At 42.8% G+C, this 26,865-nt stretch overlaps 1 protein-coding gene across 4 annotated transcripts in view; it reads left to right on the forward strand.

Annotated features, from left to right (window-relative positions):
• The window catches only part of CLIP1 (CAP-Gly domain containing linker protein 1), a 114,138-nt gene that overhangs the window by 36,842 nt on the left and 50,431 nt on the right, over positions 1 to 26,865 (forward strand). For 2 of the 4 annotated variants that reach the window (XM_040250614.1, XM_040250613.1), the window contains exons 3-7: positions 9,915 to 10,039; positions 11,263 to 11,485; positions 15,183 to 15,380; positions 16,232 to 16,335; positions 18,278 to 18,338. In XM_040250614.1, the coding sequence (XP_040106548.1) occupies positions 9,915 to 10,039; positions 11,263 to 11,485; positions 15,183 to 15,380; positions 16,232 to 16,335; positions 18,278 to 18,338 (711 nt within the window). Of the gene's footprint in view, positions 1 to 9,914; positions 10,040 to 11,262; positions 11,486 to 15,182; positions 15,381 to 16,231; positions 16,336 to 18,277; positions 18,339 to 19,777; positions 19,811 to 23,241; positions 23,347 to 26,865 lie in introns of all 4 variants that reach the window. The other 2 variants (XM_040250611.1, XM_040250612.1) reach the window with 2 other exon arrangements.

The following is a 26,865-nucleotide window of genomic DNA, read 5'->3' on the forward strand; positions in this document are numbered from 1 at the left end:
CTTGTCTGTGAAAACTAGGTTGAATAATGGTGCTAACCTCTAGCATTGTTGTGAGGGTTAAAGTAGATGTTGTTGGTGGTGTTCACTTGCTAAATCATGTCTGACTCTTTGTGACCCCATGGGCTGCAGCACGCCAGGCCTCCCAGTCCCGGATTATCTCCCAGCATTTGCCCACGTTCATGTCCATTGAGTCAGAGATGCTGTCCAAACATCTCATCATTAGGTGACACATATATAATTCTTAGCAGTCAACACTCAATAAATGGTAGCTCTTTTTCTCACTGAAAATTTAAAGGTTTACTCTTTTACTTTTTCAACACTTTTGTTAAGTTCAAGGCATAACGTTTGTCTGAAGCCTTTGACCCTGTGCTCTTTCAATATCCTTTATATCTGTTCAACTGCTTTAAAAAAACAAAAAGGAAAAGAAACATGGCTGTTAGTCTTTGGAGTATCCCGTGCATTTCATTTAATGTTTTAGCAGAGGATCCTTTATTTATTTATTTTTTTAATTAAAAAATTTTATTTTTGGCTGGGCTGCACAACCTGTAGGATCTTAGTTCCCTGACCAGGGATCGAACCTGGAGCCTCAGCAGGTAAGGAGTTCTAACCACTGGACCACCAGGGAACTCTGTATTAGCAGTGAATGGAGCGGCACCACAGAACTGATGAGAAAATAGGCTTTAAGAAGTATAGTCACTTGCCCAAGTTTGTACAACCTTAAGAGGGATGTTTCTGCAAATTCAAGTTTAGGTGTTTTTACTCTAGAACCTGTTATGTAGAGTTGATGACTGATTGCGTAGTTTTGAAATAGGCCGTTTTTGTGATTATATTGTCCTACAGACAAGGACATACAGTGCGTTGAAGGCGGGTTTTAGATTTAGAATTCAGGACTTCTGCTTCCCAGTCCTGTAGCATCGACTAGTAGCATCCTGTGAATTCACGAGTCCCCTCATACTTGTGGCAGCCCTTTATACCTGTACCTTCAAGGAGTTCCTTCTGGATCTGTTAGTTTCAACATTAGTGGTTCCTTCTTCCGGTTATAAAAGTCATGAGTTTTAGCAGTTGATGTTTCAGAATTTAGAGCATCATTTCAGCACGTCAGTGCTTACCAAGGCTCAATCTGTAACTTGTTTGTTTGGCGTGTACTCACTTCTTGGGGGCCTCCCTGATGGCTCAGATGGTAAAGAATCTGCCTGCAATGCAGGAGGCCCAGATTCGATCCCTGGGTCTGTAAGGTCCCCTGGAGGAGGGCATGGCAATCCACTCCAGTATTCTTGCCTGGAGAATCCCATGGACAGAGGAACCTGGTAGGCTACAATCCATGGGGTCACAAACAATCAGACACAACTGAGTGACTAATACAATTACAGTTCACTTCTATACCAACTTTGAATTTGACCCAGCTGCAGTTTTGTTGCACTGGAGGTTTTTTGATGCTTGTGTGTTTAGTTGATCAGTGTGTCCAACTCCCTGCGACCCCATGAACTGTAGCTCACCAGGCTCCTCTGTCCATGAAACTTTTCCAGGCAAGAATATTGGAGTGGGCTGCGATTTCCTTCTCCTGGAGATCTTCCCGACTCAGGGATCAAACCCAGGTCTGCTGCATTGCAGGCAAATTCTTTACCATCTGAGCCACCAGGGAAGCCCTGGGTTCTCCCTCTGCTGTTAGCAAAAGAGGATTTGGCTCCGAGTTTCCCAAATTCCCCTGTTCAAAAGAGTGGAGCACCACGATCTGTATGTTTTTAATTTTAGTTATGTGCTGAGCCCATGAGCAAATGAGAGTTGGGACAGTTGGTCAAGGAGTCCATCTCAAAAATGGTTATGAGTAAGATGAGTCTGCTCCCAAGACCAGAGTCTTTGCTAAACTTTTTTGATCTTAGTGCTCTATAAGAGTGTGACTCTTGCAGTTAAATATTCTGCACTTTTATCAGTCTCAGGTTCTTCTTCTTTTTTTTTTTTGGTTCCTATTAAATGTTTAAACAGTTACAAATAGATTTTATTTTTGTTTAAAAAAGCATTTATTCATTTAGCTGCAACAGTGCACCAAGTCTTAATTGTGGCATGTGGCATCTAATTCCCCGGCCAGGGATCAAACCTGGGCCCCCTGGATTGGGAATGTGGAGTCCTAGTCACTGGACCATCAGGGAAATCCCTGTCTTTTGTTTTAAAAAGTAATTAAATAAATGCTGTGGGACACCCAGATGGTGTTCAGTTTTCTGCATTGTCAGCCCCTTGGGGAGTCCCTCCCATTCTCTGCTGCTCTAACATGTATCCATCACCTCCATCTTAATTTTAAGCTAATCCTCCCTTTTATTTAACTTGTATCTGTTTTGTTCCTTAAGCAGCTGTATGAAGGTATAATTTATGCATCCAAACATTCAATGATTTTTAATAAATGTACACAGTTACACAGTCACTATAATCCAGTTTTAGAATATTTACATCCCCTGGAAAGTTCCTCCTGCCAGTCTGCAAGTCATTCTCTACCGGCACCTCCAGCCCCAGGCAATCAATGATCCATTTTCTGTCTCTGCACATTTGCCTTTCACGGATATTTCCTGTTTTGGGGGTTCAGTCAGTCAGTTGTGTCTCTTTGTGATCCCCACGGACTGCAGCATGCCAGGCTTCCCTGTCCTTCACCATCTCCTGGAGCTTGCGCAAACTCAATGTCCATTGAATCGGTGATGCCATTCAACCATCTCCTCCCCTGTCATCCCCTTTTCCTTCTGCCTTCTATCTTTCCCAGCATTAGGGTCTTTTCTAATGAGTCAGCTCTTGGCATCAGGTGACCAAAGTATTGGAGCTTTAGCATCAGTCCTTCTAATGAATATTCAGGATTGATTTCTTTTAGGATCAACTGGTTTGATCTCCTTGCAGTCCAAGGGACTTTCAAGTGTCTTCTTCAACACCACAGTTCAGAAGCATCAATTCTTTGGCTCTATACAGTCCATGGAATTCTCCAGGCCAAAAATACTGAAGTGGGTAGCTGTCCCCTTCTCCATGGGATCTTCCCAACCCAGGGATCGAACCCAGGTCTCCCACATTGCAGGCAGATTCTTTACCAGCTAAGCCACCAGGGAAGCCCAAGAATACTAGAGTGGGTAACCTATCCCTTCTCCAGTGGATCTTCCCATCCAACCAGGGTCTCTTGGATTGTAGGTGGATTCTTTACCAGCTGAGCTACCAGAGAAGCCTATATTTCCTATAAACGCCCCCAAATCTTACGTAGTTTTGTAATGTCTGGTTTCTTTCACTCAGCAGAGTGTTTGTGGTTCATCATGTAGTTCATTGCTTTTCATGACTGATGATACTCCATTTTGGGGTTATACCACATCTTACTCATCTCCTCCCCTAGTTATTTAGTTTTAATAATTAAAAATTTTTATTGGAGTTTAATTGCTTTCCAGTGTAATGTTAGTTCCTGCTGTACAACAGCGTGACTCAGCCATGTGTGTACATATATCCCCTCCCTCTTGAGCCTCCCTCCCATCCTCTGTCCCTCCCCTCTAGGTCATCACAGCGCCAAGCTGAGCTCCCCGTGCTATACAGCAGCTTCCCACTAGCTGTCTCTTTTACGACGCGTGTTAGTGTGTACGTGTCAGTCCTAATCTCCCAGTTCACCCTTGCCTCCCCTTACCCCTCTGTGTCTACAAGTCTGTTTTCTCTGTTTGTGTATCTATTTCTGCCCCACAAATAGATTTGTCTATACCCTTAAATGAATTCTTGCTTATGGTTTAAAATGTCACATTTTTGGTACTTATAATCTTATATTGAAAAGCAGTTCTATTGCTCACTCTCTGTGGTAACAAGTTAATCTTCTCCCCCCGCACTTTTTTTTTTCCTGTTTCTTGATATTTTGGGGGCCCTGAATCCTGAAAGAATTAATATGTTTTTCAGAAGGAAAGATTAGTTTCAAGAGAGAGAAGTGCAAGTCAAGCATAGCTTCTAAGTGGTGTCTCCCTCATTATGTCACCTTTTGTTTACCTGTTTGTTCTAGGGAGAATTAAAAGTATAAGAGAATGTCCGTCATCTGCTCTTTTAGTTTTTTAAGAGAACTTACTTACTGTCGTATTTTGTAGATAGGGAGACTCAAAATGATGAAAAGGGAGTAGTGAAAGAATGGGTCTGTTTATTTGGCCTAGAGAAAATAAGATGGCTAAGCAGTGTTTAACACTCTGCAGTTCGTCCAGTGAATACACCGAGTGTCTGCTGTGTGTGTGCCAGGCAGTGTTCTAGGTGCTGTAGACTTGGCAGAGACCAAAGCCAGCCTAGTTTTCCCTAACGGATGACCCACTGCACTAAAACAAACGTCTCCGTTCCTTCCAGGGCCCCGCAGAGGCTGGTGCTGTGGACCCTGCCCACACTTCCAAGCTCAGCTCTCTCTGCTCGGCTCCATTTTCACTCCACTCCAGCTACACTGGCCTCCTTGCTGTCACTTCAGCACCCAGATTCATTCTCACCTTAGGATTTGCCCTTTCTTCTGCTTGGAATGTTCTGCCCCCAGGTCTTTGCATGACCGGTGTCTCAAAGTCCTTGAGCCTTGACTCAGATGTCACCTCCTTAAGGAGCCTTTCCCTGTCACCCCAACTAAAGACCCTTCGCAGCACTATCACCCCACCCGGCGCTGTGCTTTTCACAGCCCTCTATGTACTGAAAATGACCTCATTTATTTGTTTGTTCATTGGCCAATTCCCCAGACCAGAATTTAGGCTTTGTGAAAGTCTGGAAACTCTCTGTCTCATTCACTGCTTTCTGCTCAGCACTTAGAACAATGCCTGGCATGCAGTAGGTACTCATAAAACGTTTTCAAAAGAATCAGAGGGTTGGGACTTCCCTGGCAGTCCAGTGGTTAGGACTTCATACTCCCACTGCAAGGGGCATGGGTTTGATCCCTGGTCGGGGAACTAAGATCTCACATGTGGCCAAAAAATAGAAAAGAAAAAAAGAGTGTTTTAAATACTGTTGTCACATGACACCCTTAAAGGGCAGGAGTAACACTGTAAGGTATGATGGGAGATGCAGTTAGGACCCGAGGATGAAAACCAGGCCAGGCGGACCTTACCTTTCTTGTAGGAGTTTGTCACAGTAGAGCTGCCCAAAGCTGGATTGTTTTCTAGTTGAGGTGACATAAACTACTGACAGGTCATCTCACAGGTGATTAAGTGTTAAGTCAGGGCTAAATTTGTATTGGTAAATACCAGTTAGCCATGTTTACCTTTTTTAAATTAAGCTGCTTAACTTAACCACATGGCAGCTAAGCAGCCACCTCACAGAATTCTGTTGCTCAGAGAGCCCTGTGGAACAGTTCTTCATTGCCACTCATTGGACCTTTTATAGCTTTATAAACTGAGGCACAGTGAGGTTAAATGGCTTGTTTGGGACTTGATGGCGAATAGATGGGAGGGTTGGGAGAGGATTAAAGGTTTCCCATTTCCTGTTATTGGACCCGTTCATTAGCCCTGCAGAATTTATCAGAGTTCTCATTTTTCCTAAAAGTTTACAAGGAGGTTGTCTGTCTCTGGTCCCACAGCATTTTTTAGAAACTTCAAGTGCCTATCACTTTTTGCTGGAATTGTTTGCGTTTCTCTCTGTCAGGGTCAACACTTCTTTTGGTTTATTTTGTATCCAAGGGCCCAGGCATGCAAGAAATATATGTTGAATGAATGAATGAGAATTTAAAAATCTGACATTTGCTAAAGCATTGAGCACAGGTAGGTTTTCCTTTAGCCAAGTTTCTAGTTTGAGTTAAGAGGTATAGTTTGAATTAATTAGAGGTCTTCAGTGGTGACCTCTAATTTTGACTTAGGTTGACCACAGTGTTAGGAGTCATATATGTGTGTACATGCAATATATATGACTCCTGACACACACATATATATATATATTCCAAAAGTAAAGAGAATGAATGGTAGTTATTTGTGTTTGCCTATTTTTTCGTTTCAGTGTTCTAAAAAATTTTTTTAATTATCTTGTTATCTACCCCTGAAATATAGATTTGAAAATTGTGGCTTATACTTAATGTAAATGCACATATGTAATACTCTGAGTTCTCTTCAACATATGAGAAATAAAACGTAGCTTTATAAAATCGTGTTTAGATGCTTAGAAAAGAAATTGTAAAATGGTTAAGCAGAAGAGTGAGTGATTTAGGACTTCATGTGACTTTCTGTCTCTGTTGAGGATATTTTGAATAATCACTGAGGATCTTTTATAGGAGAAAGGAAAGCATTTCATCTGTCATATGAGTCAAGAATTCCAGGTTAGGGGAGAGGGAGAAGGAACCAGTAATCTTCCATTTGAAACAAACTTTGTGGCATTTAGGGTAGACATATAGTCTGTTACCTGCATTTAGAGGAATCGTTGCTGAGCTGTTGTTTGTGGTAATTTGCTATAAAGCTTCTGAACTGAGTGAAGCCGTGGTTTGTCTGGAGAGTTTGCTGGTTTGTTTAACAAGCCCACAGCCCGTCCGACACCTCTTGGAAAAACAGTAATAATGACAGTAACTTAAGACTCACCCCCAAAGAATCCAGCAGATTATTTGGAGAGATTGCCTCATCTTTCACTAATGTGCTGTGTTCTGCTCATGTGATGTTGGTTAGTCTGCTGCTTAGAAAGGTGTGGAATAAGAGGACGGATGAAACAGACGCCAGTTCTATGCAGGTTGCTATTCATACATTCCGTGGTTACCAGGAAGTGTGTTAAAAAGTCTGGTTTGCCATATCTGGAACTAGTACTCTCTTCAGCATGGACACACTGGCTGCTGATATATGTCAGACTCCTACCCTATCTGTCAGACATTGCACGAAGCAATGTTATGTGGGTTATTTTATTTAATCCTCACAACAGCCCTATAATTATTCCCATTTTACGTATGAGGAAATTTAAGATTTAGAAATTAAGCGACTTGGCTCATCTATAGACAGAAAGTGAAGTCACTCAGTCGTGTCCGACTCTTTGTGACCCTGTGGACTGTAGCCCACCAAGCTCCTCCGTCCATGGGATTCTCCAGGCAAGAGTACTGAAGTGGGTTGCCATTTCCTTCTCCAGGGGACCTTCCCAACCCAGGAATCGAACCCAGGTCTCCTGCAGACGCTTTAACCTCTGAGCCACCAGGGAAGCCCTACAGAGCAGGCATGTGAATCTATCTAAGCCCATGCTTACTTAACCTGGGTTAGCATAGCTCTTCCTCCGCTCGCTTCTGAGCCATCAGATTCAACCTCAAGCCACCGCATACCTTTTTCCTTTCATTGGTTTACGCGGGGAAGTGGCCTTTGCTGTGAAGTTGCTTTCGGAGAAGTCTGCCTTCGTCTCTTCAGCAGGCGTTCTCCGAGTGCTCCTCCGCTCTGCTGTGCGCCGTGGGTGGCAGCACCGGACACAGCGGCTCCTGCGGGGAGTCTTCTCCAGCCTCCAGCTCCGTCTTCCTCGGGGGCGCCTGTCGCGGCCCCAAGGCGTTTCTGGGCTGCCACCTGCGCGCTGTCACCCTTCACACTCCCTGCCTGCCTATCTTCAACCATACCTGCTTTGGGTCCTCAAATCACACTCACAAAGAGATTCTTTTTCAGAGAAAAAGTATACACAGTAGCTTTGAGGCTTTAATATTTTTCATCCTCAACAAAGGAAAAAAAACGCGTGTCATCCTAAATTCTCAGGAAGCTATGTTTGGAGAAAAACTGGAAACAAATAGCTTTGGTATTAAAAAGCAAATTAGGGAATTCTCTGGTGGTCCAGTGGTTAGGACACTACGCTTTCACTGCCAAGGGTCTGGGTTTGATCCCCCTGATCGGGGAACTGAGATCCCGCAAGTCATGGAGTACAGCCAAAGAAAATTAATTAAAAAAAAAAAAAAGCAAATCAGTATTGATCTTAAGACATTAGGAAGGGGAGAGTAATAAACCCCAAGGAAGCAAGAAAAAGGAAGTAGTGAGATAAAGAATGAATTAAATAAAATAGAGAACATTAAAAACAAAAAGGAAACACTGAAAAGCTGGTTCCTTGTGAAGGTTGATTAAATAAGTTATCTTCCCAAGGTAATCTACATTTAACACAGTCCCACTGGACTCTTTTTTAATTAAGCAAAATGACTTTTAAATTTATTGAATAAGTAAACCTACATAGCCTAAATGTCTCCCAGTAAGGGCTGATTTAATAAACTGGAGTGAATCCATGCAGTGGAACAACACGCGACTGTAAACACAAGCAGGACGTTCTCTGTGTCTTGATGTGGAATAAAGCAAGGTGTGGGAGAGCACATGTGGTACACTGGCCTTAGTGTAATAGTGAAAGGGAGGAGTAAAAGTGCGAAGTAACATTTGCTTTCAGATCATGAAGAAATGCTGGCAGAAATGCTGGCATGAAGAAGTACTGTACATCAATAGCAGAGGTTACCTGTGGTGGGGAGAGGGGGCAGCTAGGGACAGAAGTCTAGGAAGAGAGGCTCTTCTCTAGATACATGCTTTCTAAAAAATTATTTTCGGCTGCGCCCCGAACATGTGGTACTGTAGTTCCCTGACCAGGGATTAAACCTGTGCCCCCTGCATTGGAAGGCAGTCTTAACCACTGAAGCTCCAGGGGAGTACTGATGTATACTTAACATCTGAAAGCTTTTGAACCGTGAGAATGCATTGTCTATTCAAGAATTAATTTATTATAAAGAGTTACTTTTTTAGTCAATAAGAAAAAAGGGAACATCCCAAACAAAAATTGAGTGAAGTCCGTATTGTGATACATCTGTATTATGGATACTAAACAGCTACCATAATATAGCGGGGAAAGTGAAATGTCAAAATGTCAACAGAAACTGTCCCTGGGTGTTGAGAATACACAAATAACATGTATTTTTTGTTTGTGATGTTCTCAGTGGTCTGCAGTGACTTACCACCTTTATAATTGGGGGATTTTTTTTTTTTTAATTGAGAAAAAGGTGTCCAGGTTCCATCCCTAGTTGGGGGAATTAGGATCCTGCAAGCCACGAGGCTCAGCCAAAAAATTTAAAAAGAAAAAAAGAAGCTTAATTAAAAGTAAGAAAGATCAGTATTCTGAAGAAGAGTAGTAAGGAAAACCAGCACTAGCAAATATGATACAGGTTGCGAAGTAGCAGTAATTAAAATGCTATGGCAGTAGCACAGATACTGAATTTCTGAAACTCTAAAAAGACTCAGATCTGTTCTCTTTCTGTTCACATGAGAGAGAATATGATAAAAATGAGTATCTGAAACAAAAATAATGGCAAAGGAAGGATTAGTAAATGGTAATGGGATAATTTTGGAAATAATGTTTGCATGTTATATCGCCAGCAGCTGGGACAAAGAGACATTTAAAAAGATTCAAAGCTTTGACCAGTTCATGTGAAATAAAATGTGAAGAACTGTCATTTTAATAGTTGTGAAGCAATGAAGAGCCTCACAGTAGAAAATATCAATATTTTAAATATTTTGAAGAATTAATATTTCATATGTGTGGATGTATGAATATTTGTCCTTAATATGTATATGTTATTGCTTTACATGGGTATTGATGTTACAGTGGATTATACACAAATTTTGTTTTTCTTTTAGTAACATATGGTTTTGTTTTTTTTTTTTTTTTTTAGCAGATATTTATTTTGAAGCAGCAAACTCCCTCTGGAGTAACAGTAATTGTTACTATTGGTATGAAGTAATAGTAATAATAGTAATTATTCCCTTTTTCTAAAGAATTCATTATTGGACTATACTAGGTATCAGATCACTCTAGCAACAGAACCCAGGTGACCTTTGCTGACCTTTGAAGAGAACCCTTTAAACAGTTGGAGAGGAGGTTAAGAGAAGAGCTGCCTACAGGAATGATGGAACACAGTATTAATGACAGGCTCTAACTGCAAAGGGTTAAGCTGTGGAGTTTTGTTCGCCTCTCCTCTCACTAGTCTCTGCTTCCAGGTTGGTGGCACGAAGGCTGGTGTAGTCCGGTTTCTTGGGGAGACAGACTTCGCCAAGGGGGAGTGGTGTGGCGTGGAATTAGATGAGCCTCTCGGGAAGAACGACGGGGCTGTTGCTGGAACAAGGTGCGTCTGCTGTTGGAATTTCGTCTTCCTCCTGCACGTAAAGATGCTCAAGCCAGCCCCACCCAGTGTGTGTAATAAAATAGACATGAGCGTTTTGAAGAGCTGCACTTGTATTTCCTAAGACTCACCTACTGATTTTCCCTTCCGCTAGGATTAGTTATTCTCTCTTAGATGGTCTTTTTTTTTTCCCCTTGTTCTATTTAAAAAAAATTTTTGTGTGTGTGTGAGATTTTAAGAAAACTACTTACTTATTTTTAAAATTTTTCGCCACGCCCTGCAGCACATGGGATCTGTGGCATGTGGGATCTTGGTTCCTCTACCAGGGATCAAATCCACACTCCCCCTATTGGAAGGCGGAGTCTTAGCCGTTGGACCACCGGGGAAGTCCCCTGACCCTCGTTTAGTGATATGTGCATTGCATCTGAGTAGATTCTGAACAAACATTGGGTTTATGTATCTATTTATTTTTAAGATTTTACTTTTGTTTTAGAGCAGTTTTCAGTTCACAGAAGAATTGAGAGGAAGATGCAGATAGCCCTTCTCGACCTCCTGCCCCACCTCGTGCACAGGCCTCCCCCCATTGTCAATATCCGGAGGGATGCATTTATTACAGCTGATGATTATAAGTGTATAGATGCTATGCACCAAATACAGTAATAATGCCTTGAGATTTTCAAAAATCTCTTAGTGCTGCGATGATTATGAAGCTATAGTCTTCATATTCTTGATATTAAGATGTTAAAATTCGCTAGTCATAACATGTGACTCCAAGTGTCAGTCTGATAACTGACTAACCGGATGATACTTCTCCACCTTTACTTGAGTGAATCGGCCAGCTAGGTGCTTGTTCGATTTCTTTTTCCCTTTGTTTAGCAAGGTTTTATTAAGTGGGATCACTGGGTTGCTGAATTCTTCTGCTGTGTGTTTATCAGATAGTAGAAATGACTTCCTTTTTACATAGAATCTTAGCAACAGACGAGTGATTCCGTCTCTTCGTATCACACTGTTGTTTCCTCCTGTGTCTTTGAAGACATTACTGAAGTTATTTATCAGCCTGCACACCCAGTGAACGCTGCAGGTTGGGTGTACTGCCCCAGCCGGTTGGTAGAATTCACAGCAAGCCGGTCACAAGTTAAGAGTCAGGAGAACCTTTTGGTTATAAGTTTTTCTTTCTTGTCATTAAGCTGCTTTTTGTTCCTGTCCTTAATTGTTGTCCCCTCAAGGTATTTTCAGTGTCAACCCAAGTATGGCCTGTTTGCTCCAGTCCACAAAGTCACCAAGATCGGCTTCCCCTCCACCACGCCAGCCAAAGCCAAGGCCGCCGCGGTGAGGCGCGTGATGGCTACCACGCCCGCCAGCATGAAGCGCAGCCCGTCTGCCTCCTCTCTCAGCTCCATGAGCTCCGTGGCCTCCTCCGTGAGCAGCAAGCCCAGTCGGACAGGACTGGTGAGCCTCCCTTCCCGTCTGTGCGTCTCTGCATCCCAGGCACGTCAGATGCCCCCCACTGCCATCAGCACGCCTGCTTCGCCTTAGGAAAGGTTACACCTCCTCTCGCCCTTGTATGAAATGTTCGTTCACTGTAGCTTGTGAACGTCCTTACACATTTCGCAGCAAAAGAGAACCCAAAAGAATTTTTAACAGCTCCTTTCAGACTCCTAAGACTGGGAGATACCACAGCGCTTGGTGAATCGATAGTAACGACTCCCTAGTCTAACATATGGGATGGTTGATCATTCTGATATTATTTTTGCATCAGGAAGACAGGAAAATTGGAGGGATCCCTTTCCCCAAGGACCTGGGTCTCTTTCTCTTTGTTGTCAGACTAGGAACTAAAAGTATTTTGAGAAAAGCCATGTTCTTAGAATTTTCATGTTGTGTTCATGCAGTCTCATTTACTGAAAGCAGTTCAGTGGGTGTGGAGTGTTCCTGCCTCAGGCCCAAGGATGCAGAGAAGAACTCAGACAACTGGAAAAGATGCCTGAAAGGCCCTGTTTTGTGTTGTCTCCTCTCTCCATCTCCCCTTCCCACTCTCTCTCCCTTTCTCCCCTTTTCTGCTTTGATCAGTAAGATAAAATCATCAGAATCCAAATAGGCAGCATCTTGTTCTGTTTGTTAATGTCATGCTTTCTTAGGGCCAAAGCAATGACTTTTTGGCTTTGCTTCCCCACCCCCACTCCTTGCCCTTTAGTTTATTCGCTTGAAGTGAGGCAGATACTGTTCAAATTTGACATGATTGCATGCGATTACACTCCAGACTGGATTCTGGGCCTCTGGTTCATGACAATGAACTGCAGACAGGAATTAGAATGTGAAGTGGTGCGACTGGGGAGTAAGGCTGCTGGCCCCTGATCTCTCTCGGCCTTCCTTCCGTGGACACTGGGCAAGGACGGGGCCTTCGGGGGCATCTTTCTTCATAGCAGGGGCTATCCTCCTCTGCAGCCATTGAACTTCTTCCCCTACGTTCAGGTGATACAGGTACCTGCTTGGACTATGTTATTCTGCATAGAAAAGCCTGCATCTTCAATGTGAAAATTACAAGTGAACTTGATAAGAAAAGCTTGATAAGAACTCTTAGAATGTTTGAGTGAAGTGAAGGTGAAGAAAATCCTCTATTTGGATGAAGCCTTGTTCAGAGTCAGTCAGCCAGCTCTAATGTGGACATCGAGTTTATGTTTCAGGACATGAGTTTACATTTTCAGGGCTAATCCAGGAGCAATTCTGTGGACATGTCTATTCTGGATTCGAAATTCTTTCTTGAGTGGTTTTTTTTTTTTTTTTTTGAGACGTTTTTATTATGTTACAATTGTGTCCATTTCTTTGGAGATTACCCAAGCCCATCCTGTCTCCCCAACCTCTCCTCTTACTTTTTAGACCAGTTCTGATTCCTCTTTGAAGAAAACTAGCAAAAGAGAAATGAGTCTCATTGCCTTTTAAAGCAACTTATTTTTATCTCTTTATATAGAGTGGTTATAGTTTCTAAACCAGAAATCACCATAAATGAATATGTGAAAAACAGAATAATCAAATGCGTTATTTCCTAAAAATACAGCTCAACAATATGATCCATTGTACCTATGTAAAAAAAGCTGAAAGATTCTTAAATGCAAAATGATCTTCTGACAGTATTTATCACGGTTCCACAGAACCTTTAGAGTCTCTGTTATTTTTTCACAGTGCCCATAGGCCAAAAAAAATAGCTAACAGTTCTGTTTATTAAGTATTTCAGTCCAAACAATTTCATATTTATGTCCTCACAGTTTAGTTACTGTTCCAAAAAAAAAAAAAGATACTCATTAGCTGAAAGCAAAAATAGTATTTGTAATTCATTCTTCAGTAACCACAATGAGTTACTATTAGGTTGTTCCTCATGGGCATTGCACATCCTATCAAACTTTGGACTCGTAGTGAACACTGCCACCCTAATTTTCTGTGCTACATTGATTTGGGCTTTTTGTCCTGGCAGTGGCCAAAACCCAGCTTTGGAGAGATGTGACTGAAAGGAATGTAGTGTCATTGTAAATACAATCCAAGGTTGAAGCTGAATTCCCCCCAAGCTAGTAGTTTGCATAATGTCCAACAGGCATCACTGTTTCCCTGGGAGTTAGCTGCAGCACCCTGGGGTGTGTCTCCCTGCAGGGTTTGAGAAGCTCAGATTTAGTGTATTCAGAAAGAAATGTTGGCTAAGACTCCACGCTCCCAATGCAAGGGGCCCGGGATTCGATCCCTGGTTGGGGAACTAGATCCCATATGCCACAACTGAGGGTTGAAATGCCACGCTAAAGATTCCACGTGCTGAAACAAATGAAGATCCTGCATGCCGCAATGTAGACCTGACGTGGCCAAATAAATAACTCATTTTTTTTTTTTAAAGGGAGGAAATATTAGTATGAGAAAGTATAACCACATAGTGAAACTGGAAAGTCAAGGTCAGGTGGTTAAAAGAGAGAACAGGAAGTCCCCCTCCCCCTCATATGTTTAAGTAATTCAAGAAATTGCTCTCAGTAGAAACAGTGGCATTCTCCTCAAGCCAGCGATCGCTCGGTAAATGGCCTCAGACAAATGCTGGCCAAAGGTTTGCAGCTTTGTCTAGAGCCCCTCCCAGGCCCCCAGAGTCCAGCCTACAAGAGTGTTATTCAGCTTGTCCAAATGACCTCTGAACTCTTTACCAGAAGGTTCTGTTCTCTGTGTTTTCACATGACAGTTAGGCACCTTGAGAGGTGTCTGCTGTGTGAAACAGCAGAGATGAGAGCAGAAACAGATTTTCTCCACGCCTCCCCTGTCGCTGTCTCTCCCTCAACTCCTGTTCTCCTCCCGCCTCCCCCTCTCATCCACTCTTTTTTTCTCTCCTTCCTCCCCCTGCTTCTCTTTCTCCACGAACTTCTCCTTTCCCCCTTTTCTCCGCCACCCCCCCCACCCGGTGCCTTTTTTCTTCCTTTCTCTTACGTGTGTACTTGCACACTCACCCATTCACACATGCTTTGAAGGCACAACACAAGCTTCCTTTTCATCTTATCCTTGTAAATGTTTTCTGGGGACTGGAAATCAGGTCCTCACAGCTGGGTCCCTGGGTGAAATCACCTGTGCCTTTCGTTCTAGAAGAAAGGTGAAGCAAATCTGACAAAGTTCCAAGTGTGTAAACTATGTAATCAGTTGAAGGAAGGTCTGTGATTCCTTGGGTGACATCATGGTCACTTAAAGGTGTGTAGAAGCTCAAGAAGTTGAAAAAAGTCTCATCCTAAAGTCTAAGGATCAGAAGATTGGCCAAGCTGTCTTCATGAGAAGATAACTGTTCATGAAGTCCAGGTGGAAATGGAGTCTTGAGAAGCTTGTGACCTGGGTCCTGCGGGATTTTTCCACCCGGCCCCCTCAGCCCAGCTCAGGGCACCTTTGATTTTGAGCCACAAACATCTTCCTGGTTTTTCTGTGGCCTCTTTACATCGGTGGGCTCTTTGTGACATTGACTGGCCCGAGGCATGCGCCGTCTTGTCTCCACGATGGAAAACCTTTCCTAAGCCCGGGCAAGCCTGCAAGCCAGGGGCAGCGCTTTTACTTTGCCGAGGAGACGCCCGCCCTGCATGTACCGCCCCCTCCCTACATCCCTCATAGCATCGCCGCCCTTCACGTCTTTAACTTTCCTTTGCAGTTGACCGAAACCTCCTCCCGTTACGCCAGGAAGATCTCCGGCACCACCGCCCTCCAGGAGGCCCTGAAGGAGAAGCAGCAGCACATTGAGCAGCTGCTGGCCGAACGGGATCTAGAGAGGGCGGAGGTGGCCAAGGCCACGAGCCATGTGGGGGAGATAGAGCAGGAGCTCGCCCTGGCCCGGGACGGACATGACCAGGTGAAGTCTGGCCCCAACCTTGTGGTGGAGATGGTGACGGGTTCTAGGCTGATCTTGTTGCAGAGTCGGTAACGGTTTCTGAATTGAGGGAGGAGGCTGGGCAGCATACCTGGTGCTCGGAGCCAGGGAGCTGATCCCTGGCGTGCTGAAATGAGCACAGATATCTTTGCTGGGCTTGTTTGAAAGCTGTGCCCTGGGTCCCAGTTTGCATCGTCATAAAGATGAAGTTCTGTTCTTCTTGAGTCTGCTGCACTCTTTGGCCTTTACATCCAGGTCTCTTGGCCTGTCTGTTGTCAGATGAGCTTAAACACTAGGACCTTAGTAGTGGTTACAACTCCTGTTTTGTAGATTATGCTTTGTATGAGTTTCAGCTTCAAAAGAGATGAGAGTGGAGACTTCCCTGGTGGCCCAGTGGTTAAGACCTCGCCTTCCAGTGCTGGGGTACAGGTTCAATCCTTTGTTGGGGAGCTAACATCCTACTTGTGACCAAAAAAAAAAAACCACACAACCAAGAAACACCAAAGCATAAAACCAATAAAACCAGTATTTTAACAAATTCAATAAAGACTTTAAAAATGGTCCACCTTAAAAAATCTTTTAAAAAGAGATGAGAGTTGTTTTAGCATTACCCCCTTTTGCTTTAATGGTGTGGTTTTTCATCATCCGGCTCCCAGAAGTGCTGCCAAGAATAACCTGTTATAAGAGATCATAGAAAGCACTTTAACGTGACAAGGTTTTTGACTAATGCCAACCCACAGTTGTACCACTTAGCTGTAGCTCTTTGGGAGGCACGTCTGGGCCAGCATCTGGGTCAGGAGGAGGCCACTCACTGATACCCTTGCCTTTCCCAGCACGTCCTGGAATTGGAGGCCAAGATGGACCAGCTGCGAACAATGGTGGAAGCTGCCGACAGGGAGAAGGTGGAACTTCTTAACCAACTTGAAGAGGAGAAAAGGTGATCCCAAAACCTGCTCTCCTTTTTAAAGCACCTTAGGGAAAGTTTTCCCATCCACAGCCTTGTTGGGGTCAAACCCTTGGAACCAGAGGACTGACTGTGTGTTCAGTGGAGATGGGATTCCCCCTACTGTGTGAGGAGGGCTTGTTTTGACTTGGCTTTCTTGAGAAGTTTGGAACCAGACAGATGTGTCCTGATGAACTGAGTGGCTGTGTATTGAGTACCGACTGTGCACCAGACATCCTCTAGGGGATGGCCCGAGACAGTCCATTCAACTCCGGGGCCCACCTGAGCCATTCCTCGAGAGGGGATTTTTTTTTTTTTTCTGGGCCCAGTTACCTGGTATTTATGAAACATTGTCCCAAGTATCTGATGAAATTATGTGTGTTAGGGAGCTGGGTAGTGACAGAAGGGTCTTGACCTCGAGAAACTCACTGCCTTTATAGGAAAACAGAACTCTCAGAGAACTATCCAGGGCAGGATGAAATCCAGTGCTCAACTGTGTGAGACAGAGAAAGCAAGCTTGCTTCTTATAGAAGGTCTTTTGAGGCCATGAGCAAACAAGCTCTCCGGGAAAGGTGTCTGCGTGAAATCGGTTGACTGTCTCAGGGTTATGGGACGTTTGTCCTCAGTTGCACTTAATGCCATCTGCTGTCATTTCTGATCACAGTGATGTAACTCAGGGGTCTCTAGGATGACCAAGTGCTCAGGAAGGTCACAAGCACTGGCTGTGGTGGGAGGTATGGGATGAGGGGTCATACATTCAGTGCTTCACTGAGGAGTTGACTAGCCACTGGGGAAGGAAGCACTACAATGGGAAGTCCTCCTTGAATCTCATTCATAAAAAAGGCTACAAGTGAACAAGACACACTGACAGACCCTTCCAGGCCCTTCTGAAGGCCAAGGCCCCTGTACCACTTGCTTGGGTTTTTAAACCAGCTCTTGCTGAGCTGACTTCTGGACAGTAGAAATGTTCCCCCAGCTCTTCAGTAAGCTTGAGGGCATCAACTTACGATTATGTTTCTGATTCAACTGAGTAGAATTTTTTTTATTCTAAACTTTGTTAGAAATGCTAGTGAATTATTATTATTATTTTTTGCATGTAGCTTATGGACTTTGTCCTTTTTTCACAATCCATAGGGTTGCAAAGAGTTGGACGTGACTGAAGCGACTTAGCATGATAATGGACTTTGTCCTCCTTTTCTTCCTTCTCGTATACCCAATTTTGTAAAGATTCATAGTGTGGGTGTTACCCAGGTCTTGTAAATCTTCCTAATATCATATTTCATTGACTTTGTGATGGCATTGATCAAAACCCACAGCCCTTATCAGAGATTTTTATGATGTGGGTGGGGAAAAAACCTTGCATTTTTAGAAGCAAGAAATAGAATCCTTGATCGCCTCTCTCCCAAATTATTCCCAGTCTTGGAACAGGTACTCATGTTGTCCTGGGACTCTCTGCATGGGGAGCGTACTGACCTCACCCTGGAATATCTGATGTGGGTGGTGTAAAGACAGATTTGTTTTCTGTGCTACTTTCCCCGCTACATTCTGTTACTGGAAAGCAGAAATTATAGACTTCCCTTCTCATACCTGTCTCTATGGTGATCAGACCTTTTCCTTCCAGGTTGATCTTGTCTTGATTAGATCCATTTCTGGTGGTTGTGACCTGGCGAACCAGTTGATTTTCTCAACTCTTCCCTTTCTGGGATCCATACCTGGTTAAAACTTTGGCATTTCCTAAGTGGAGAAGACTTTGTGGATTTATAAACCAGAGGCTTTAAAATGCATTTCTTCATTTGCTACATCTCTAAGGCATTTCTTTCCATCGTCATCTGCTAAATTCATCAGGACATTAATTTTATATATATAATCTGGGGAATAAGGCAGAGGTGTTCCTTAGTTACTTTCCTAAGTATTTTGTTTTGATTTTATTCCACAGGAAGGTTGAGGACCTTCAGTTCCGGGTTGAAGAAGAATCGATTACTAAGGGCGATCTTGAGGTACAACCCCACCAGCCACCTAAAGCTTCTCGGGGTGCGGTATTCAGAAATTTGGATAAAACCACTGTGGCCAGAACAGGCAGCAGAGGGGGTGGCAGGAATCCCCGCCTCTGGGCTGTGGGCTGTGGCTGAGGGGCTGCCTGCCCTCCAGCCTGGTACTGTGCATCTCAACTCTGGTAGCCGGGTAAAATTTTCACTACCCTTTTCTCATGCTTCCAAATTCAAAACCTTGCGTTGGAGTCAATCAAGTCATAAATCTGGCAGTGTGTCCTAAGTGAGACTCTACTTATTCCTCCCTTGACCAGAATGGCATTTTAGAGAGCCTTTTTTATTTCATCATGATAGTTCAAAACAGTCTCAGCTTTCGTTTTCAATTGAGCAGGATAAATCCTTTATAACCCTATAGAAAATAAATATATGTTATGGTAACTGATTTTTTAAAGTATTAGTAATTATTACCAGAAAAAAAAGAGAGCAATTTTTATTTCATGGCATACTTTAAATTCAGAGATTTTCCTTTAGCATCAAGTTTTCTCATCTCTTAACAGTTATTCAGGACTTCCCAGGAGGCCCAGCAGTAAAGAACACACCTGCCAATGCAGGAGACACGGGTTTGATCCCTGGGTTGGGAAGATCCCCTGGAGAAGGACATGGGAACCCACTCCAGTATCCTTGCCTGGGAAACCCCATGGACAGAGGAGCCTGGTGGCCTACAGTCCGTGGGGTCTCGAAGAGTCAGACATGACTTAGTGACTAAACAACAACAGTGATTCATAAGAGTTTTTTAATAAGACCCCAGAATTAAATGGCTTTGATGCTTTTCAAACCACTGCTAGATGTATGACAAATGCAAATTAAAAAATTTTCAAATTTAGCAGATTTTTGGTACTTTAATCTGTAATATTTTAGTAGAAGTTTCTTATCTGTGCAGTTCTCAGAATACACATTTTTGCTAGCATTGCGATTTTAGAGTCTACTGTTTGCCCACACCATGCTTAAATTTCAAAGCCCTTCCAAATAAGAAGGCTGATTTCTTTTAAAATATATGTTTCTTTACAGTCAACAAAGGGTAAGGGAAACATTTTCTGAGGTCTGCTTTTATAAGGCCCAGAATGTAATGGATAATGAGTAATTTTGATAGCTATCTTCCTCACTCATTTCATATAGAGTCACATTCCTTTAGTTGACTTCTGTGTTCTCATCCATTTTAAAAACACCCCAAAATCTCATTAGAAGTTTCATATCATCATCTAATTCATGTCAAATACAGCCTACAGTGTTTTGAGGAAGAGCGAGTTAAAATATTGACATCAGCACTAGATAGCCTAGTGTGTCCGGTAAACTTGTAATTAAACAAAGTTATGCTGAAACCCTAATACATATTGAAACTCTAGTTGAATGTCTCTTTTGTTGTTAATTTTTTATTTTTTTACTGATAGCAAAAGAGCCAGATTTCTGAAGATCCTGAGAATGTAAGAGGGCACTTAACTGTATGGATACTTCCCTTGTTAACACAGATTGATTACAGATTAAAATGCTTATTGATACACTCAAATACTAACTGCATAATCTGACCTTGAGACATTGTTCTTAATATTTCTGTGCATGTGGCTTTCAAAGCAGTTACATTTGAATCCTGAAGAAATTGTATGTAATGACTAAGTTCTGTAAACCCATTTGTCTAACACACAGGCACATGTTTGTTCTATAAAGAATTTTGGCAAAAAGAAGAATTATGTCTGGGGGCCCAACCTACTTCATTTAATTCATAAGGCCTTCTAGTTTTAATAGAATTCTTCCAAAGTATATGATAGCTGAGTGAAACATAAAACATATTAGATGAAGTTGTGTTGTTACAGAAATTCTGGGGTAAAATTTCCCCAAGTTTCATTTATTCCTATTAGAATAAAGGAACACGGAGACCCAGACTGATTGCCTTTTGTGTGAGCGCCTGCTGGTGGCCAATGACTGCCAGTGCAGCTGACAAGAAATTCAGACTTCCAGTTTGTTGGGTCAGTGTTTCCCCTAGTTGGTGAAGCTGGAGGCAAGCATTCTTCAGTGAAGACATTGTGTATTTTAAATTTATTATTCTTAAATTAAATGTTTAATTGGAGGATAATTGCTTCACAATGTTGTGCTGGTTTCTGCTATACAACAAGGTGAGTCAGCTATAAGTGTACATATATCCCATCCCTCTAAATTTATTATTCTTGAAGTGAGATTTTTTTCTAGTAGCAGTGCCACAAGATATGGAGATTTTTTTTTTCTTCCTACCTCTGTTTAGTATCAAACACCCAGTTGAGATCTTACCAGAGTGGCTCAGAAGCAATCTTACCGGAGCACTTAAAAGCATGGCTTCACGGCATACCCTGCTAGCCAAGATGCCAATTGAAAAAAACCTGAAAGCTTCTTCCCCTTCTGATTTACCACCACAAGAGAATGAGATTAAAACAAAGGATTTTTTTTCCCAGCAGCTGAAATAGACAACTCAAGACTGAATTTTTTTTTTTAAAGCCTCCGTTCTGAAGGGTTCCTTTTTGTGCAGCTACTTCAGTGATCTGGGTCTCTTCTCTGCTCCGAAAGTGGGCTCCTTCTGCTGCATCCAGAGTCAGTCTGCATGAGGCCTCCCTCCTGCCTCTCCTGTGCGCTTCTAGCAGAGCCTTGGCTTTCCCTCTCAACTCCCCCACCCTCCATGGCCTCAGGATGCTCCTCTTGGGACACTCTGTCCTAGTCTAAGAAAGTAATAATCCTAAAAGCAGGCTGGTCCTATCCAGCCGAGCATTTCTATGACATACAGGGAAGCAGGTTGCTAGTCCTTTTACTGATGGCTGACCAAGTGCAGTTCAGAGCTCAGATCATCCGTGGGCACTCTCTCACGAGTCAGGAGACACCCAGAGGATCTCAGAATGGGGAGGATATCACGTTCAGTGGGTATTTGCATTTTATCTGGAAGTAGTAGCAACTTTTTGGGCTTCCCTGGTGGCTCAGACAGTAGAGAATCTGCCTGCAATGCGGGACACCTGGGTTCGATCCCTGGGTCGGGACGATCCCCTGGAGAAGGGAATGTTTACCCACTCTGGTGTTCTTGAGGCTTCCCTGGTGGGAAGTGACCTTTACCCAGAGAACACTGAACTCCGTGTCAAGAAAGAAAGGTACTATTGCCTTTGCTTCTTCCTGTTAACTTTGCATTTCTCTTCTTGCTACTGTGACCCCAATTATTGAAATGTAGATCTGGATGAGATTCTTTTTTTGTGAAAGCAGGTAAATTGAACAACCTCTATCTAAGGCACATCCGGGGCTTCCCAGGTGGCACAGTGGTGAAGAATCCACCTGCCAATGCAGGAGATGCGGGTTCTGTCCCTGGGTCAGGGAGATCCTCTGGAGGAGGGAATGGCAACCCACTCTGGTATTCTTGCCTGGGAAATCCCATGGACAGAGGAGCCTGGTGGGCTACACATCCATAGAGTCACAAACATTGGAACATGACTCAGCAATTGAGCATACACACACAAGGCACATATAGATGAACCTGGTTCACAAGCAGACTGACCCCTTGAATACACTGAAATCCCTAGAGTACCACTGGAGTGAGTAAAGATATTTATAACATAAAAGATTCTACTTTCTGCTTAAGCTTTGCCCCGCTTTCTGTCACTTTAGGGTTTGTTGTCTTTTCCCTTATATTGTCCAGACGGAGCGATCCAACTAGTTAAGACCACAGAATAACCAGAAACTGCCGGGGACAGCTCTGTTGACAGGTTTTATCAGTTGATTACATTGCTAACCTCTTTGGTTGGAGAGGTGAGTGGGGAAAGAGGTCCATTCAGACTGATCTAGATGATTTCAAGTTGATTAAAATTCTGCCACACTTAAGACTGTTTGAAAGAGATGGCCCTCTAGGTTCTCCATCAGGTTTCATCAAAATCTGAGGTTTTAAAACATGTGAGGATCTTACTGGCTCTTTTCACATGGAGTTGAAACTCTTGCCTTTCTGTTGAGTCACCATGTTTCTTACCTCTGAGCTGAGGAGAAATGATTGTTTTAGGATTAAGAGTATGAGCCCCTTCCCAGTTCCAGCTAAACTTTTCTCCTGCTTTGAGCTCCAGGGATGGAGGCTCTCAAGCATAACTGTCACTGAATTTTCTCTTTTAAATCTAATCCCCTTCTTCTTTTTTTCCTGGTGACACTCTTTGGAAAGTCCACTTCAATGGCTCCTCACCTGGCATGTATGGGAATGTTGCTAAGAATCCCAGATCCTTCTCATTCATCTCAGCCAGCACCACTGGTGTGGTTTCCTTAGCTCCAGTTCCTAGACTTCCTTTGTTAGGTTTAATACTTGACCCTTGCTCACATCAAATTGTATGCAGAAGTACAGAGATCTGCGCTAGGAACTTACCAACCAGATGTAGACTTATGACATTAATCTTGTCCATATTTGAGTGATGGATGTTCAGTTTGAGGGCCAATCTACTTTTTTAAGTCACTGAGTCAGTTACATACACATTAATGTCAAGTAGCTGTTGTGGGGAGGAGGGAAAATGATAGATTAGAGGAATATTAACTATTCTAATTTGTGCTGATAAACTTCACTTATCAATATAACTTATATTTGGCTGCATGCATCTGACACTTTTCATCTTGCCTCACTTGTTTTCCATTTTTTCTTTCTCAGTAGACTAGCTCATGTCCCCTGCCCACCTCATCCTCTCGTCCATAGTATTCATCATCAACCCCCCCCAACCTCTTCATCTCAGTCCACCCTCATCCCTTCTCCATCACCCTTTGTGTCCACCCTTTGGCGGAAGGTACTGGTGGCTCAGCCTGCATGCCGCGCCCTTCTCCTCCTGTGCTGGCATGTCACGGTGGCACTGTTGTGTTTCTTCCTCTTCCTTTTTACTAACAGACGCAGACCAAACTGGAGCATGCCCGCATTAAGGAGCTTGAACAGAGCCTGCTCTTTGAAAAGACCAAAGCTGACAAACTCCAGAGGGAGTTAGAAGACACTAGGGTAATGGTTTTCACTATTTAACGAAGCCGATCCATGTTTGTGAACGATGGACACCACGGGTGACGGGCCCCGCAGTTGGCCTACAGCCCTGACCCAGTGGTTCGACTTGAGTCTGCTGGTCCTGGTACCACCCGGGTCTTCATGGCTGTAGGCTGAGGGGTGGGCCCAGGTGCTTTACGTTGAACATTTTGTCCAAGGTGAAGATTCATTCCTTTGGTTAATTTGGCCAAACTCATCATCTAAACTCTGCAGCTGTACAGACTGCATGGACATCCACAGCTGCATTTGAGGGTCTTTGTATGAATACCAGGAAATAACCTTTCTCCTGTTTGCCACCAGCAGTCAATTGTCCTCTTGTTCTCATATTCCTAGTGGGTTTTCTAAGTAATTTTTTTGTTATTGTTTTACTTTAGCTCTCTTTTTCTGCCTTCTTCCCTGACCTCTTGGGTGAAGAGAATGGAAAACATTGGCTCCTTTTAATGAGAGTTAAAGATTTTCACCCCCATTTTTTTTTTTCCCTTGGCACCTGGTCTCTTTGTATTTCTGTTGCCCCGTAGGTTAAATTTTCAGTGGTCAGGAGGGAGAAGTGTGCTGGGAACAGAATGACTTCTGCCAGCCCCCAGCTCACAGTGTTTGGCCCTAGGAGGCAGTGGTTTAGTCATGTGTTCACTTGAAAAATGAAAAAGTGAAATTTATTTATATATACACTCTTCCCAGCACTTTACAGATGTTAACTTAGTCTCACCACAGTCCCACGAGGGAGGTAGTAGCATTGTCCCCATTTTACAGATGATGACACTGAGGCACTGAGAGGTTAACTAGTATGTCCCAGCTCACACAGCTAATGGAGACAGTGGGGCCAGCATTTGCATTTGGGCCATTTGACCCCAAAGTCTGTGCTCTTAACCACTACAGGATGGAGTCTGTCTATTACAGAAGTCGTTTTGTGCTAAAAGATTTAAGAACTAATCTGAGTCACATATAAGAAAACATGTATGTATATATACCTTTTAAATCCTGAATTTGACTGTCAGTAGCTAAATCACCAAGATCCTTAATTTTAAAATTTCAAAAATTATTCTGTCTCTAATCAAATTTGGTGTCCTGATTTTTTTTCTTTTGAATTATTAGTGTTTGTAAAAGATTTTCTTCTCAAGAAATCATTAATCTAAAAAAATCTAGAAAATCAAGTCATTTTTCTTCTCTAAGTCATGAGTTTTTTATTTTTTAAGAAGAAAGAAAATGTTCTCAGTTGGCCTCAAAACTAAAGATGTCTTCTGTTTATTTGGTAAGGAAAAAAATCCTGGTAATTTGGTGCCATGTACTTCTTACCTGAGAGTCAGACTTGATCTGGGAAATACAAGGCACTGATAGGAAGACTGGGCTCCTGTGGTATGGCTGGCTACTGAAATAAGGATTTTTTTTTTTTTAACTTCTGAAGTGCTCTCCTATACAGCTTTGTCAGCAAACAATTTTTTTTTTAAATTTTCAGTAGATAAGAAAGCATCCATTCACAGCACAATTTATTCAAGTATTTCAGATTCAAACTGTTACCTTTCTGTAACAGTCTTGTTGATCCTCACTCTCAGTCTGCCAAGTATGACCCATATAAATTTCCCATCACCCACATTCCTTTTTGGGAAGTGCTGTAAAATTCCTCTAAGCCAGTAAGCCCAGTTTATAAACAGTGTGCTTGGTGCTGTAGAGACATTAGCAAGAATAAAAAACAGTAACCTGACTTTTATGGTGGGAAAGGCAGACACATAGATAGTTTTACCTGAGGGCAGATTTCGGGAAATAAAAAAATAGAAGTGCTGTGAAAATGCTCCATAATCAAACTATTATTTTCCCTCATTTTTTACTTGGCATGTCCTTAGTTTGACTGTTTTGTTGTGACTGATTAAGAATTAGTGCCCCGTTGGGTTCAGTTTATTTGTATTATAGACCTCGTAGCAATGGAGTTTCATAATGTACCTGATTTTGCGGTAGCAAGCTCTCCAAGTCCTCACCTCCCCACCTCCACCCCAGAAAAAGCTAAGTCAATGAATTACCATCTTTCAAATACCTACAGTCCTGAAACACAATTAGACCCTGCTCTGAAATGTTCAGTGACTTGATCATGCAGTCTTGGGAGTCCCAAGTGCTTTATTTTCTTGTTCATGGTCAACCCTTTAGTCTTTATCCACCTCACAGCCTGTTGGTGGGCCACGGGGCTGAAGGAAACACACATCCATTGCCTCCTGTTCTGTTAAAAGCAGTGAGGGAACGAGCCTTCACCCTGCAGGACATTTAACTGTGAAATTTGGGACTCACTGATGTCTTAAAATCATTCAAGGTCCCCTTCTATTTCCCAGGTTAGCCCAGTAGTTAATTTTTATGCCCGAAGCTACCATTTCCCACATTTTTTTGTGCACCGAACTGACTGCCTCTCAGACGACAGAGGGAAATAGCTTCCTAAGAATAAAAGGACGAAGGTTAGGAAAATGGTTTTCCTCATCCTGGGGTCCAAGCTTAAATAACAGTAGATTCCCAGGTTCTGTCCCCAAGCTCAGGTAGAATCAGCATGTGTGGGCCTGCTTGCGCGCACACTAAGGTCGGGGAACCACTGGGTTAGGGCAGCGACACGTGTGCGCAAGACGGTGAGCGGTTACAAACTCTAAAAGGGGGAGGGACTCTGTAAGATTCCTATGTACCATTGCAGGGAAGTAACCATTGTTTCCTTGTCCTTTCTTAAAGTCTAGTCAATTTGTTCTTTATCCACTTGAGGCATTTTTCCTCCAGTTGTCGTGGTATTCACTGAAACATTTGCTAGGTATTTTTACGCCGGTGCTACCCAATAGAATTATGACATGAGCCACAGATGTTTTATAATTTAAAATTTTTTGGTACCCACATTTACATGTGTAGGTTAAAAGGAACAGGTGAAATTAATAACATTTTATTTAAACCAATATATCCAAACTATTATCATTTCATCATATACTCAGCATAAGAAATTGTTAACAAGATATGTTCTATTTTTCCCCAAGTCGTCATTATTTGATGTATACGTGACTCTCACAGCCTCATTTTAAGTGCTGAGTAGCCATATGTGGCTCATGGCTGCTGTACTGGACAGCACACTTCTGTAAAGTCACTGCCAACAGATAGATAAACGTTTATACCCCTTGGGTAGAGTAGGCAAAACAAAGATTCTTCTTCCAGAAGGCAAATATATAAGAACTTTGAAAGGTACTGTTTATATTAACTAACTAGTTAATGGGTGCTTTTCCTGATTTAAGGTTCTTTAGAGGGAAAAGAGCTATTTGGGGGGTGAGTTAAGCTCAATAAAACTCAGTTTTATTTTCCTTTGGCATCTCAAAATGGTGAAAAGTTTGCCAAAGACTGTAATTGGGCTATATTTTGAATTGGAGTGTCCAGAACCAGGCTTAAGCCACAGTCAGGCCTGGACTGACACATAGACATTCTTGGTGGCTTGACTGCTGCCTGAGATGGGGTAGTCCCTAAAGATCTCCAAGG

Source organism: Oryx dammah, unplaced genomic scaffold (genome assembly GCF_014754425.2).
Source record: "Oryx dammah isolate SB20612 unplaced genomic scaffold, SCBI_Odam_1.1 HiC_scaffold_12, whole genome shotgun sequence".
NCBI lineage: Eukaryota > Metazoa > Chordata > Mammalia > Artiodactyla > Bovidae > Oryx > Oryx dammah.